Raw genomic sequence first — 16,472 nt, forward strand, 5'->3', positions numbered from 1 at the left:
ATATCTGTAACATGGAAAAGTGCCCTCTTTGAGACTACTAGAACAAATAGCTTCCTATTCCAATAAATGTACCAAGCAACAGCAAAATGTTAATGCATATTTCAGGTATTAAAAGGAGAAATTTTGAATTTCTTATAGTTTTTCATGTTTGTATTGTTCTCCTTCACTGAGGAAGATAATCAAAAGTTATTAGAAGAAGCAAAGACCTTGAATCATTTAAACTCAATGCTGTGCTCTTGGATGACTGCTCTTGTTATTTCATAATCTTATTAAAGTGAAATCAAGTTTGTTTTATGATCAGTCATAGATGGATTCTTTAAGTATTCCTGAAAGGAAGTTGTGTAGCAGTCTTCCTACTCTGTTCGATGCTTTAGCAGAGCTGGCATTTTCCTAGGGACAGAAAATAAGTGCTTCTCAACACAGCACTTGCTCATATTGAGGTAGGAGGTGGACCTCAACTCTGGAAGCAGAGCTCCATCACAGGAGCAAATTAAGGATTAGTTAAACCATGTCCTGAATGAAACACCCCCTCTTTAGACATACCCACTAAATGTACCATGTTTGTTTACCATTGCCATGGCAATGCCAGCAAGTTACTGCCCCTTTCCATGGCAATAAACTGACGAATCAGAAGTCACCAACCCTTTTCTAGAAATTTCTGCATAAACCTAATTAATTTGTATGTAATTAAAAGTGGGTATAAACATGACTATAAAACTGCCTCTCCACTGCTCTGCCCAGCACATTGACTGTGGGGTTGCCCTGCTCTGAAGGAGCAGTCACAGATCCATTCCACTGCTGCTGCTTCAATAAAGCTGTTTTCTACTAGTAGCTCAGCCTTGAATTATTTCCTGGGTGAAGGCAAGAACCTTCCCAGGCTAAGCCCCAGCTTGGGGCTTCCCTGTCCTACATGTGTATCAATATTTTATTTCCTTTGTACATGTTGGTGGGTATTATCAATATTAAGTGTCTTGTCCTTTGGCTTCATCATCACTACACTTACATTAGGATGTCCTGCAACTTTGATCAGTTCTGACACAGTGTTTTGAACCATAGCAGGATCCCTTACATCACACTGAATTGCATGAACCTGCAAAATAACAAAAATAATATGATATTTTCCAGATTTCTTAAATCAAAAGCATGAACAAATTAACTGAAATGTTATAGTTCCTAAATCTAAATTAAATAACTGATTTTTAACGTACCTTATTTCCAGTTTGAGAAGAAATTTCTTCTGCAGTGGCTTTCAAAACATCAATCTTCCTAGAAATAAACGCCTTGTATGACTTCATATTATATTTTTCAATTTCATAAATTGAAGAATACAGTGTAAAGAAAAGCATTTCTGAGAACGTATAGACATTATTTATATACAAAAATCAATGTGAATTTTTTCTAAAAGTCAAATTTAAATCATTTTTCTGTATTTGATGTTAATTTATTAGTCACTTTTAAACCACTTAACAGTATCTACTTACAAATTTAAATTATTTCCTTAATAAGCTGGCTTTACAAAGAAAATGCATTCATGGTATAATGTAAGTAGGTTTTGGACTAAATTTATGGTTTCAAAGAGTCTACATTTATTCACACAGTCTCTCATTCTACAAAAAAAAAGAATAAAAATTATGAATTATTAAAATGAAAATATTTTAAAATGCTTAAAAACATTACAATGTGCCAAGCATGTTCGTTCACGCCTGTAATCCCAGCACTTTGGGAGGCTGAGACAGGCAGCTCACCTGAGGTCAGGAGTTCGAGACCAGCCTGACCAACATGGAGAAACCCCATCTCTACTAAAAATACAAAAAATTAGTTGGGAGTGGTGGTGTATGTCTGTAATCCCAGCTACTCAGGAGGCTGGGGCAGAGAATCACTTAAACCTGGGATGCAGAGGTTGCAGCAAACTGAGATCACACCATTGCACTGCAGCCTGGGTAACAAGAGTGAAACTCCATCTCAAAAAAAAAAAAAAAATCACAATGTAAAAATAAAAATGTTCTGGAAAATCTGAAGTTGCAAATGACACAGTGACTGTTGTTTGGATGACTACTTGGCCTACCAAAAATTTTACACCATTCAAAATGGTGGAAGAGTGAATTTTTAAACCAGTCTCTAAAGCCTCAGACTTACAGTTATAGGGTACCAGAATATGCCTAATAAGAAGAAATTCCTTCCACCTGGTCTTACTCTTCCTATATTCATCATAATAATAGATATTTTGAAATATCTATTTACCTTATAGAAAATGAAAGTACTGGCCAAGCACGGTGTCTCACACATATAATCCCAGCACTTTGGGAAGCCAAGGTAAGCAGATCACTTGAGGTCAGGAGTTCGAGACCAGCCTGCCCAATATGGCAAAAGCTCGTCTATACTAAAAATACAAAAATTAGCCTGGCATGGTGGCTAGTGCCTGTAATCCCAGCTACTCAGGAGGCTGAGGCAAATGAATCACTTGAACCTGAGACGTGGAGGTTGCAGTGAGCCAAGATCGCGCCACTGCACCCCAGCCTGGGTGACAAGAGCAAAACTCTGTCTCAAAAAAAATTAAGGAAAGAAAGAAAAGAAAATGAAAGTACTGCATCTATTATCCCAGAATAAAGTTAATTATTAATTACAGTAGTAATCATAATAATTCCCACTGAAAACAAAGCAACCTTCATGTAGTATTTAAAAAATAATTGCTTTTTTTGAGACAAGGTCTCACTATGCTGCCCAGGCTGGTCTCCAATTCTGGGCCTCACGTAATCTTCCTGCCTCAGCTTCTCAGCATTACAAGCACACACCATCCCACCTGGCTCCATGTAGTACTTTTTAACTTCATCTTTACATAGAGAAAAAGAAATATTCTACCACCAAATTGGGGAAATTCAAGTAATGAAAATTGTGGATGTTTACTCAAACACATCAGTTCCACAATTTTCATTGTTTTTTTTCATCTCTATCAGTACCTGACTTTTTCTAGAAAGATTTATATAAATAATCTAAAGAATATTTCAAATATATCACATAAGATTAAAATGCAAATCAAACAACTCTTGGGAATGGTGTTTTCAATACTAGGGCACAGAACAGTTTCTTCAAAAGCGTCACCAATAGACTTGATGTGATGGACTTACCGGCTGGCTATCACGCACTGAGCACCCAGGCTGGACAGAAGAGTTGTCATTCCTTTACCAAGGCCAGTGCCTCCCCCAGTAATGAATGCCACTTTTCCTTGAAAACTATTCGGTGGTAGCATCGCTTTTTGAAGGGGTGAAAAGAATTTAGACTGTAAAGCTTCAGTGTTTTGATATAATACTTTTGTCCCATAACTGAAAAACTAAAAGGGGAAAAATGAATTGAAATTTGCACACATGTATTTCCAAATAACAGATGAATTTTTTAAAACATGCTCTTGAATTTAATAGTAATCAAATTCTTGTATTAACATAAACTCACTGCAAACACATTGGCATTGTACTCATTATTATTCTTTGCTTTCTGGTTTAAAAGTACAGGCTCTGGAGCTAGACTATATGTCACAGAATTTTGTCCTGAGCTGTATAACCTTCAGCAGGTTATTTAAACTCCCTGTGCCTCAATTCCTTCACCTACAAAATAGGGACAATAAAATAAATATGACATTGCGAGTATTATATGGGTTATTTAACCTTTCTGTGCCTCAGTTCCTTCATCTACAAAATGGGGACAATAAAATAAATTTCTTCATATGGCATTGTGAGAATTATATGAGTTATAATAAATAAAGTACCTAGAGCAGTGTGTAGCATATAGTAGGCACTATAAATGCTATCATTATTATCTGTAGGTATTTTGCTTAAATTTAATTTTTAAAAAATGAACATAAAGTATTTTTGTCTTTCAACAAGAATAATCTGGATGAAAATCACTTCCCACCTTTGAATCACTGAAGAAAATTGTTAAAAATTATTTATAAGATTTATTAAATCAAATGCCTTTTCCCATGCTGGTTTCTGGACACAAAACATAAAACAGAATACTTCTGTTACTTACTTTACATGGAGGAAAAATCAATCCATTTCGGGGGTAAAAATATTTCTATTACCCTATTTTATATATAACAGCTTGTACTTACATTACATGTGAACATTACTGCCATTCACTCACATTTAATCATAAAACAAACTTTAGGTATTTAATACAATGAACAATAGGAATAAGTTGTTTTCAAAAATATTCATTAAGTAGTTACCACCTGCCAGGATTGCATATCAAACTATTTAATCTTCCCAACAACAACAAGAAATAGGTATTATTTTTATCCTATTATACAGAAAGGGCTCAGAGTGATTTTTAAAAATTGCCGAAGTTGCAGAATCAACATTCAAACATAGACTGACAGGCTCCTAAGCCTTCTCTTATAACAAGCTTGCATATTCCTCTGTCTGTTCTCTAAGCTCTGCTAAGCTTAATGATCACACCAGGGAGGTTATGTGATATTCCATTAGGTCATGGTGGCAAGATTAAAACTACAGTTAAAACTCCAGAAGCTACCATTTCCTTTCAGAATATTCCTGTAAGCTAAATAGACTGTCATCAGTTGATTCAGGGTATCTTGAAATTTATCATAAGAAAAGAATAAGAAATGTGGCCAATGATTTAGAATGAGGCTGTTCATCAACTGGAAATTCCACAAGAAAATGTTTATGATGTGATGTTAAATGAAAAAAAAGAAAGAAACAAATATACAGCATGTTTTTAACTACAAATAAGAATATATACTTAGAAAAAAAAGACTAGAAGGAAATAACAACAATAAGTAGTACATTCAATATTTACCACAGTCCTCAAAACAGCTCAATACGGTAGATTCTATTGTTACTCCTATTTTATAGATGAAAAAAATTATTGAAGCATACAAAGGTCAAGTAGCTAACTTTTAAAGATAAATAATAATAAGGAATAAAGACTTAAAGACTCTAACTTCAGAGTCCACCCATTACTTTACAGTTATAGCTAAGTGATGAAATTATAGATAATTATTTGGGGATTTTTATGTTTGGTTGGTTTTTAGCACTTTCAATATCTATCCAATACGTATGATTAGATCTTTGTAAGCAGAAAAAAAAAGTTATCAAAAGATAAAACTTGAGATCATGTATAAAATAACTGAAGATAAATTTGTAAATCTTGTTATGTTCCATGCCAGTCATCATATTTATTTTAGCTTCATGTTGACAAAGCATTTTCTTTTCATATCCTTTTGCCAAAGCATAGTAATCCAAGTAACTCTACAATAATCTTTTTCTACATCAGTGGCAGTTTTCCTTAAGGCTGTGACCTGCCTTCAGAACTACTACATCAAGATGATGAATCAAGAAGTTTACTCAAGTAGAATGATAAATTTGTCATTAAGTAATAATAATGAAAAAAATGTATTCTAATTTTCTAAAGGCTTTACCACAATTTTTAACTTTTTAATGTTCATGTGTATAGGGAATTTGATGTGGGACTTCATGAAAATAATTAAACAAGATATTTGCATACAAACTTTCTTTTTAAATTTATTTTAAAACATTTCCTCAACCTCCTAACCGGTAGAGAAAAGGATATAAAGGTAAAAATGTCACACGTGATTCACAGTGTCTATAATGTAACAGGTTATCATGTGGCACTGTTTTATTTATCTTATTTGATCTGATCAATACTGACCTTATGATTCCACTTCCCCACCAAACCAAAGTGAAGAAATTGATATGCTATTTTAATTCACATTACCCTCTAACAATACACAGCATATATGTTGATATAAATTCAAGCCATCTTCTCTCCCTAAAAGGAAGATGTTCATTTCAACATTAAGACCCATCAAGAAGATCAGACCTCACAGGATCACATCATATTCAATCCCCTGTTTCTACAAAGAAGCATCCTTAATAACATGAAACATTATTTTGGCTGGGTTTTTTATTTAATTATAAAAAGTAGACACAAAACAGGCTTTTAAAGATTTTCAAGTCTTGTTTTGTGGTTTTTAGAGATATAAGTTGTTTTCAAAAATATAAATAACATCTTTCATATCAAGATTGAATTCTCTGGAGATGTTTAATGATCTAAAATTCTTAAAACTTTCTAGTCTTCCAACTTTGACAATACAGAATTATTTTTTAGTTACAGGCTCTAAATCTCTCCCTCAAAAAATTAGCTATCACCCACCTTCCTCACCATACTCATCATTCTCCTACATCATATAAACAACAGCTTCTTCCGTCATGTATTCCAGAATCACAGCATCTAAACTAATGAGACATGATCACACTTTTAATCTTCAAAATGACAACTCTGAGAGTCTTGACACTACACCTTCCCCTCAAGGATAAGGGATGTGTATCAATGAGATACATACCTAAATTACTTAAGTATATGTGGCTAGTCTAAAATGTCTAGGGTAAATATCTCAAATAGAGGTAGATTAGTGATTCTAGGCCAAATATGTTTTGTCATCCTGGCCAATGTTTTTAAAACTTGAGCCAACATTTGGTTGGCCAGACTCCAATTCCATTGGAAAATGCATGTATACAGACATGCAGAATCTTACGTGAATATATGATTGAAATCCAGCTCTTTGCCACTGTTTTTAAAAAATTAGTCATTTCCAGTGACCCTAAATTATGACATCTTAAAAGTTAGAATAAGCCCAAGAATAGAAAATCTAAATCATCGGGCTGGGCACAGTAGCTCATGCCTGTAATCCCTGCACTTTAGGAGGTGAGGCGAGTGGATCGCCTGAGATCAGGAGTTCTAGGTGGGATATTCTACTGGATGTTCCAGTGCAGAAAAAGACAGCATGGCAAAATGAAGAACTGTCTCACCCCAAATGCCAATAGTTGCCCTGAGGACATTAAAATAACTGAGTAACACACCCAAGGCTTGCCACAAGCCTTGTTAACTCATGCTCCATGACTGTATGGATTGCTTAAGCACATCTGCCTGCTCCTTAACTTACAGCAGGGCACTAAACAGAGGCCACTGATATTCTCAGCTTCTGCAAAGCACAGACCTTGTTGCCACAGCAACTTGAAGGTAAGACTGAACAAATATAAAAGAAAGTGTCTAGCTGGACTCCAAGCTCCAATGGCCAGGCTGAACTACGCAGTTGCCCAGGAGCAAGACAGAAATTACATTTTTAAGTAATGATATATTTTATAGCAGTGAACATGAGTCCTTGAAAATGTAGGTGCTCTGTGCTATAGGGTGTACATCCCATTTTATTACAGTACTTATCTGTCTTCAGTTAGATGCAGACTAAACAGATTCCTCTCCAGTACTAAAAAATAAAAAGAGATGAAATCACAGAGCTAAGAGGCAATTTGATGGTTTCAGCTATGGTCTTCAGTCCTGCCTGCCTCTGATTTGAGTCATCTCTTATTGATCCCCTATTCATGTTAACCAAAACTATAATGACAATTTTTTTAAACCAAAAATTAGAATCTCTGCTCTTGCAAAGGGTTCGAGAATTTGCTTACATAAAAATGTGTTAGGGATAAACATGACATTATGATGGATATAGAGTTCATTCATTTATTCATTTTAAGCAAGTGTTTTTTGAGCATCTATTATGCCCCAGGCACTGTTCTAGACACGGCAGTACAGCAATTAAAAAAAAAAAGACAGAATATTCTAACCTCAGCAAGATTATCCTTGGAGGAATGAGGGATACAGGAATTAAGTTAAATATGTAGTATATTGAAAGCTAATATGTAATGTGGGGAAAATAAGAGAATAGGGGTAGAGCATTGCTATGTTAAATAGAGTTGTCAGCAAAGGCCTCATTGAGAAGGTGACATTGGAGCAAAGATCTGAAGGAGAAGAATGAATCATAGGGTTTTAGGCAAAAAGGAATGGGAGCAAAGGCCCTAAGCAGGGGCATGCTTACGGATGAGGGAATAGTCGGGAAGCCAGTGTGGCTGGAAAAGGAGAAGAGATCAGTGAGGTAAAGGGGACTGGATGATGCAGGCCGAGTCAGCCACTATGCAGACTTACTCTAAGTCAAGTGGGAAACATCTGCTAAGTTTTAAGCAGAGAATGGACATGATCTGCCTTAAGTTTTTAGGGGGATCTGGCTGCCATGGAGTAGAGGGCAAGGTTGTAAGCAGAGACTATCAGGACACTTGTGTAACAGGCCAGGCAAGAGATGATGATGGCTTAGACCAGGAGGCTATCACGTGAAGTGGTGGGAAGTTAGCAAATAAAATTACTTGCAAGAGCAAAGGTCCCAGAAAATGAGGACATAATGAGTTACCAGTGTAACTAATATTGCCTGGTCCAATTATTTCTTTTTAAAAAAAAAATATTTTATTTATATATAACATTTTTACCTATGTATGGGGTACATGTGATATTTAGTTCCATGCACAGAATGTGTAATGATCAAGTCAGGGTATTTAGGATATCCACTAGCTCTGTGATTTCTTCTTGCCTCATGCTCAACAACATGAGCATTGGCTTTTGTACTTGATCTATTTCATCACACTTTTGCCTATTGCATTAAAAGCATATAAACAGGTATCGTGTTTACTGAAAAGAACTGAGAGATATTTTTCCATCTCTCTCACCTTTACCTCAATATCCCTGTTCCATCTGCACTGCCTTTGAGTTCTAGAAAAATTAAGGTTTCACTTTGAGCCAGAAAAAAAGGAAATAGACTCATCAGACAGAAGTTATGAGTCTAGGTGAGAGATACTGAGGGCAGCAGAAATTAAGAGGAGACAACATATTCCACACACATTTAACATGTAAATTAGCCTAAACTCAGAAGCCAACTAGCCAGATGTGGTAAGGCGAGGGCTGCAGACGGTAACTGAATTTTCTAGTTTTAAGTGGCTGCATGCAGAGTGATGCCCTAACTGAAATGACTGGATGGGCCTGAGACGACAAAGTTGGAGCACTGAGGATAATGAGTTCTGCATTAGAAACACTACACTTGGGATGCTTCTGGAATGGTCAGGTAGAGACATATAAGCTGCAGTAGGAAATATGGTTTTGAAGCATAGAGAACAAATCAGGGCTAAAGGTAAATGGCAACATCATTTCATCATTCCAGCAATTACGAAAGCCTACAGTTCTGTCACTGCTTTTATGGCACAATGCAGTGTGAGTGTTTCCCAGACTAGAAGGGATCAAAGCACAGTTGGCCTCTTCTTCTAGACTTACTTATAATTACCCTGACACTTAGATCTCAGAGTGATTTATCAACTTAGGAAGAGAAGAGCACAGGACAGCTGAGAATGCTGATCATTTTCTGCCTAGAATTTTCTGCAAAACCTAAAAGTTGCTAAACATCAATGGCATGCTTTCTACTATGGGCTATAAAAAACTCTGGTTATCTTTAAAATTCACCCCTGTTTTGATGTGAATGTACCCCATATATAGGTACCCCATATATATCACATGTACCCCATACATAGGTATGATGGCCTTTAGGAGATATCTGAGATCTAGATTTTTTTAATAATATTATAAAGTTCTCTTTGTAGTCTGGGGAGAAAGTTTTTTTTGAAATTTCTTCAGATGCATACTTAAGCTCCAAGGCCAGGATTCATCCACTAATGCCAACCCTACCCCCTGTCCTGCCCCCAACCTCGGTGGCTCCCTCCTCCTCTTTACCTCCCCAGTGTCCTTCTCTTTATCCACCACCCGATTTCAAACCCGTCTCACAACATTCACAAACACTGAGGGCCTGCTCTGTGTCATCTTCTAACTGATCTCCAGAGGACTGCCAATGGGATCACGCTACTTCTCTCCTTAGGAACTTCTAAATGCTCCTGGTAGCTACACAACATCCAGATTCCTTCGCTCCCCACAGCACATGTCTTCATGACTTAGCTGCCCCTCTCTCCTGCCTCATCTCCCCTGAAATTTACACTCAGGAAAACAAAGTACTCAGGGTTCCCCAAACACAAACTCTTTCCTTCTTCCCTGTCTTTACACAAGTTGCTCCCATCATTCAAACACAGCTGTGAGAGCTCTGGTGTCTTCCCTAACACTCCCAGGCAGAATTCACATTACTTACCTCCAAATCTGCAGCTTAATTATCTATATACCACTTGAGGAGTTCCAGACCCTACTGACATTTCAAGACTAATGTCACTTACTCCTCTTCTCCCTCCAGGCCCCACTTAATGTCATCACTCAAGAGAGTAGCATTGTCCTTAGCTCAGGGGCCAAACACAAAAATCTTTGTCTTATCCCCACACATTCAAACCAAACCCAGTTCATTTCAGTCCCCGATAGCTCTAATGCCACCCTCAGTTCAGACCCTCATTACTGGTGCTTTGACATTTGGTCTCTCTATTTCCAATCTTTACCTGATGATATCACATTTCCGGTCACAATTTGGATGGCAACATCTCACCCGACCACAGCCCCATCTCCCATCCTCACTACCAACCAATTACCAAGGCCTCTGATTTTACCTCCTAAATATCACTTGACACTCAAAGCATGCCCTCGTTGAGGCTACCATCACTGCTTATCAGAAGAGAGGATTACCCAGGGTTTGGCTATTTGTCTCCACTCTCATCCCCACTCCCACCCCTCAGGAGAAAGTTCTAACTCCTTTACGCAGCCCATAGGCTGCTCACTAACCTGTCTCTCACCTCCTGCCTCCTCATTCTCTATGACGGGCCTTCTATGATGGGCCTTCCCATAGGCTACTCTCCTGTCTAAAACATTCTTACATCTCTCCCTTTGGCTAACTCCTACTCGACTTTCAGGTCTCAGCTTTGATATATACCAAACAACAACAACAACGCTCTCATAAAACTGGACGTACTTCCCCCATGAGCAGGAGATGCTTCTTCTCCAGTCCGGACCTCTCCCTGCTGTGAGAAGCTCAGGTGGTACAACTCAAGGCTTCTCTCTGTCCCCTTAGTCAACCCACTAAGGATGTTTGGATGTTTGTCCCTTGAAACCTCATGTTGAAATGTGATCCCCTTGGAGGTGGGGACTAACGAGAGGTGCTTGGGTTATGGGGTCAGATCCCTCACAAATGTCGTAGTGCCATCCTCATCCTAGCAGTGGCAAGTGAGTTTGCACTCTATTCGTTTCCACTAAAGCAGGGTGTGAAAGAATCTGGCACCTCCCAACACTCTCTCACTTCCTCTCTTGCCGGCACCTCCCAACACCTCCTCACTTCCATCTCTGCAAACACCGGTTCCCCTTCACCTTCTGCCACAAGAACAAACAGCCCTAGGTCATCACCAGATGCAGATGCCCAGTTTTGAACTTGTCCAGGCATCATAACCATGAGCCAAATAAACCCCTTTCTTTATAAATTACCTAGCCTCAGGTATTCCTTTATAGCAACACAAAGTAAGGTACAATCTGTCCCTGCAGAGACAGTTGATATGACTGGCAAATTTTGACAGAATCATTGAATATGAACAATCTCCTTGGTCTTCTTCCTCTTGGGATCTAGCTGCTTTCAGAGGACAATGTTCAACCCTCCTCCAGAATTAGGTAAGTCTGTCTACTCCAGAAAATCCAGCTGACGGGCCCGGCTGCCTCTCACAAACCACAGTAAAAGTGATACTCTGGCTTCCGTCTTCACTCGTTTTTCAGACTGGAAAAAACAGATGCTATTTATTTTGGATCCCCTCCAAAAGCAAGAACACCCAACCTAACATGCAGCACATCGTAACATAATGCCACTGGACTCTAAGCTTCTTGACAGAAGGAATCAGCTCTTCTTCTCACCCTCATATCCCTAGTAAGGTGCCTAGCAAATAGTAAGTGCTCAATTTGCTACATAAGAGAAGCCCACCATGCCCTGGACCCCAGCAACCTGACGAATATCATCTCTTCATGCTTCTCTCTGTTCCCATACTTCATCAACTCCACAATTCCAAACCACTTGAATTTTCATAAATAAGCCACTCCTTCACTTCTTGATACATGTTATTCCTTAGGTCTAGATTGCCATTGGGACCACAGAAATTCCAACTCCTGGTTTAACAGTAAGCTCCTGGGGCCACCTCCTCCATGAAGCCCTCCCTGCCTCCTCTAAAGTACACACAGTTTTGGTCATTATAATACATGTCTGCATCTTCACAGTCTATTGATGTCTGCTGGTGACTCACTAGACTATCATTTCTCAGATTTTTTTGAACGTGAGCCATAGTGAGAAATCTGCTTTATATAGCAACATACACATGTTCATAGCAACACAGTACACATGTTCCTTCATGTTAACAGATATTTGTTCCATGTTTACTCTATACCAAGCACTGTTCTAGATATAAATAGTAAACAAACCAGGTGAAAATCTTTGCCTGCACAGAGCCTATATTCTAGAATTTTACACTGGATAAAGAAATATTTAGGTTTCCAGATTTAAAAAAAAAAAAAGAAAAGAAAAAAAACATATCTAGCTGGTTTTATACTGCTCCAAGACAATATTCATCACGAGAAAACAATGAAACAATGTTGACGGCACTCTAAGGGAAAATGTGACATCCAAGTAAAATCATGCCTATCCATCCTTTCACCAGAACAGACGCCTAGAATGACGTTCCCCAAATGTTAACCCTAGTTATTTTTGGGTGGCCAGTTTGAGGTCATTTGTTACTGTTTTTTTAACTGCGCTGCTGAATTAATATTGGTCAGGAATCATTTTTCTAAAAATAGTTAGATTTTACTCGATAAAAACAAAAGGAAAAGAAAAATGGCAGTGTGCATGATAGTAATCAAAGAATGAATCTAAAAAACAAAGTGTTTTTTTTAAAGTTTCACAGAAAACAACCTTACTATATGAGATGAATTTAGATACATCCTATTCTATTCCCATTAATTTTTTTAACATCTATTTTGTTTCACTAAATTGATTTCAAGGCCTACTTATTGGTTATTATTTATGGCTTTAAAAACATATATGAGACTATTAGTGCATTAAAGGTAGGAATGTCTTTCAACCACAAATTGCCAAAAATGTCCAACACTTAGTAAGTACTTACTTAATTAGTATTTCCTCATAAGCAACTGAATGACTGAATGTTTTCCCCCATAGAACTGAGAGCAACTTGAGAGCAGTTGAGAGCAGGGCTCATTTTTTTTTTTTTTATCTTGAGTCCCAGGGCATAGCACAGGGCCAGACACAAAGCTCGTCCTCAATAAATATCCATTCAGTTGAACTGGGGCCTACTAGCCAGCAGCACAATTTAATATAGCACTTTACAAATAGGTTTTATGACAAATGAAACATTTGCCTTGGTTCTTGGTAACAAAAATATTCAAATTAGGGGTTTTAATTATAACAACTTGTATTTGCCCACAAAAACATGATGTTCCCTGGAACAACCTCCCACTTCACAGATGCAAAGCCTTTTATTCTCCCAGGAATTCAAACTTGAGGCTACATGTGCTAGGAAGGGGACAAACCACACTATCAGGTGGGCCTCTCATGCCTCCCAACCCCAATCCTCAAAACTTCCACTTTTTTCTTCAGCAAATAAATTCCAAAATTGTCAGATTACAATTAATTTTTAAACGAGTTCATTTTCTCCCTTTCAAATGGTATTGTCTAATGGTGTCAGAAGAGCTGGGATAAGGTCTGTGTGACCTTATTACTATGATCCTAATGATGTGTGTTAAAAAATAAAATCTCAGGCGGGGCGTGGTGGTTCACGCCTGTAATCCAACACTTTGGAGGCCAAGGTGGGTGGATCCCCTGAGGTCGGGAATTCAAGACCAGCCTGACCAACATGGTGAAACCCCGTCTTTCAAAAACTAAATAAATAAAATAAAATCTCTGAAGGCATCAAAGAGCTGTTGTAGATTTCAAATGAGAAATGTCACTGAGAAAGAATCAGAATATACAGGCTTCCTTTACAATGACCTATAACCCAGTTTTCACAGGAAGAGGAAAAAAAAATCAGCAAAACTTTAACCTTGAACAGAGCTCACTTTTTAAAAGAAAGATCTCTTGAGGCAACCACCATACTAATTCTTTGTGTTCATATTTGGAACTACTGCTGCTCATATTTTTTAAAAAAAGAACACTGTGGCTGCCCATTCTATCAAATCAAAAGAAGTTTTTTCACAATGGACATATTAATTTTTCTACCTGGCTAAAGAAAATCTGCTTTTCAGTTTATTTATTGCGATTTTGTAATTTAGTTGTGGGGAGGGCCTGTCTTGGATAGCATTGCTTCTTTTTTGTTTTGGTTTCTCTTTCTTCTTCCTAGCTCTTTTCACTTGCAGTATTTTATTTCCATTATGGGTGCAATGGGGAGATGGTGACAGAAGTATGGGCGAGAGAGAAGTGGAACCAGCGTGAGACGTACCTCTCCCAGCTACACATCTGGGAGGGGGAGTCTATAAACAGCCGAGGTTTTGTTTTTCTTTCATTTTTACTGAGAATTTGTTTGTATTAGTGTTCAATTCCATAACTAACACATAGATGGGCTTTCCTCACAACGAAGGACGTCAAAGGCCAGTGCTCGCTCGGCCAGGTCCCTCTCTCACGCCTCCACGGTCGGACGTGCGCTGTATCCTTCCCTACCTCTTTCTATCTATTTATGCACAGGTTGGAAACTTGCAGAACTGAAAACTTCGAAAATCACGTGTCTCTCCTAACCCTCTCCACACACCAGGGCTTCATCTGACAGCCGAAGACGACCCAGGCCCCGGTGCTCACTCCCGGCGTTGCCCTTTGCTCCGGGACCTCTCCGGGCCCCCAAACGCCCTGTCCTCGCTCCCTGAGCCCCTGGGACGCCGGGCCCTCTCTTTGTACCCCAAGACCTCCCGCCCTTTCTCTTGCGCTCCGAGACGTCCTCTCTCCCCGCGCCCGGAGTCGCTCTGTGCTCCCTCAGCGCTCCAGGACGCCCTGTCCTCCCTCTTTGCGCCCCGGGACGCCCTGTCCTCGCTCCCCGTACCCCCGGGCGCCTTACCCGCCGCGGAGCAAGGCCACCGGGCAGCCGGGACCCCCGAGCAAAGAAAACCCTGGCCGGCAGCGTCATGCTGAGTCTCCGGAACTCGGGCCGGAAGGCGGCGGCCGCGGCGGGGCGCGGGGGCGGGCCAGGAACCGCAAAGTCCTCGGGGCTGGGCCCGGACGCCCGCGAGCCTGACCTTCAGGTTGACGCCGAGGGCGCCGCCTGGCTCGGCCTCGCCAGTGCTCTCTCCAGCCCCCTGGGCCCGGAGTGCTTTACAGGGCGGAGAATGGAGGTTTCTGTGTTCTTGAGCGGGTGCACGAACCCCTGCGCCCTGCAAAGGTTTGCAGATTGCAGCTGCGCGCCCCATACCCTGCCCACCAAGGGCGAAAACCTTTTTCGGTAGTATGTGTTTATCCCTTCAGTGCGTGTTGAAGTGCGGGGTCCGGGTGGCGCTAATTTACCTATTATCCGAATAATAATATGTTGGCTGTAAAACGCGGCCTCACTTTCGGTAAGACCAAGAGGCTGAAAGACACCCAGGGCGGCTTCCGGCGCTTTGACTTTTCGCAGGACACAGCGCCCCCTGTCGCCGAGACGCGGCGTGGCTCCGACCGCCCGGCCAGGGCTTTCTTCTCCAAGTGACACACGTTGGAAGCAAACGCAGACTCAGGACATCACTCTCCATCCCAGTGTGATGTACCTGTTGACACAATGCTTTAGTTCCGATCACACTCTTCTTTCCTCACTCGTAAAATGTGAATATTCATACCTAATTCAGGATGGGTGTGGCGCCCCAGGCTCAGGCTGATGGTGGATGATATCGAGCGTTTACCATGTGCCAGGCATTTTCCAAATGCTGAAAAAGAAAGCAGACCTTGATATTCAGAACCTGACCCGGGACTCACACCTAGGGCATGCTAATCTCCTTTTAAACTTTAAAACCATCACACAGAGTACCAATTCAGACAAGGTTGCTCTGCGATCATAATAAGGTGAGGCAAAGCAAGTTAACTTCATAGTTCTAAGCATCAACGAAAACGACTCATGGTGCCACCCACAAAACACCAAACATAATGGCTTTCAGCCAAAATGAGTTGCTGTTTCTCTTTCAATTACAACTTAAATCTGATTCTAATCTCCCCTACCTATGGACTTAATCTCCCTTACCTATAAATAAGATTTACTAGGATTCTCACAGAATTGCCTACCTTTCTGACAACATCCATTCTAGAGTGAACTCCAACTTCCTTAGACCATCTCCTAAATCAAAGTCCAAACCCTGTAAGAAGTTCTTTTTTATGTTTGTCGGCTGCATAAATGTCTTCTTTTGAGAAGTGTCTGTTCATATCCTTTGCCCACTTTTTGATGGGGTTGTTTGGTTTTTTATTGCAAATTTGTTTTAGTTCTTTGTAGATTCTGGATATTAATCCTTTCTCAGATGGGTAGATTGCAAAATTTTTTCCTATTCTGTTGGTTGCCGGTTCATTCTAATGATAGTTTCTTTGGCTATGCAGAAGCTCTTAAGTTTAATTACATCCCATTTGTCTATTTTGGCTTTTCTTGCCATTGCTT

The 16,472-nt window shown here is 39.6% G+C and overlaps 1 protein-coding gene across 9 annotated transcripts in view; it reads right to left on the reverse strand.

Annotated features, from left to right (window-relative positions):
* DECR1 (2,4-dienoyl-CoA reductase 1) overlaps positions 1-15,364 on the reverse strand; it is a 54,736-nt gene extending 39,372 nt beyond the window's left edge. For 5 of the 9 annotated variants that reach the window (XR_012514076.1, XR_012514075.1, XR_012514073.1 and 2 more), the window contains exons 1-4: positions 14,919-15,104; positions 3,126-3,328; positions 1,209-1,266; positions 1,004-1,090 (exon numbers count right to left, since the gene is read on the reverse strand). Coding sequence is in view for 4 of the 9 variants with exons in the window: in XM_003940513.4 (XP_003940562.1) it covers positions 1,004-1,090; positions 1,209-1,266; positions 3,126-3,328; positions 14,919-14,987 (417 nt within the window). In the remaining 5 variants the exon portion in view is untranslated. Of the gene's footprint in view, positions 1-1,003; positions 1,091-1,208; positions 1,267-3,125; positions 3,329-14,918 lie in introns of all 9 variants that reach the window. The other 4 variants (XR_012514077.1, XM_074386887.1, XM_074386888.1 and 1 more) reach the window with 3 other exon arrangements.
* Positions 15,365-16,472: the final 1,108 nt, after the last annotated feature.

The sequence above is a fragment of the Saimiri boliviensis genome, chromosome 15 (genome assembly GCF_048565385.1).
Source record: "Saimiri boliviensis isolate mSaiBol1 chromosome 15, mSaiBol1.pri, whole genome shotgun sequence".
Lineage (NCBI taxonomy): Eukaryota > Metazoa > Chordata > Mammalia > Primates > Cebidae > Saimiri > Saimiri boliviensis.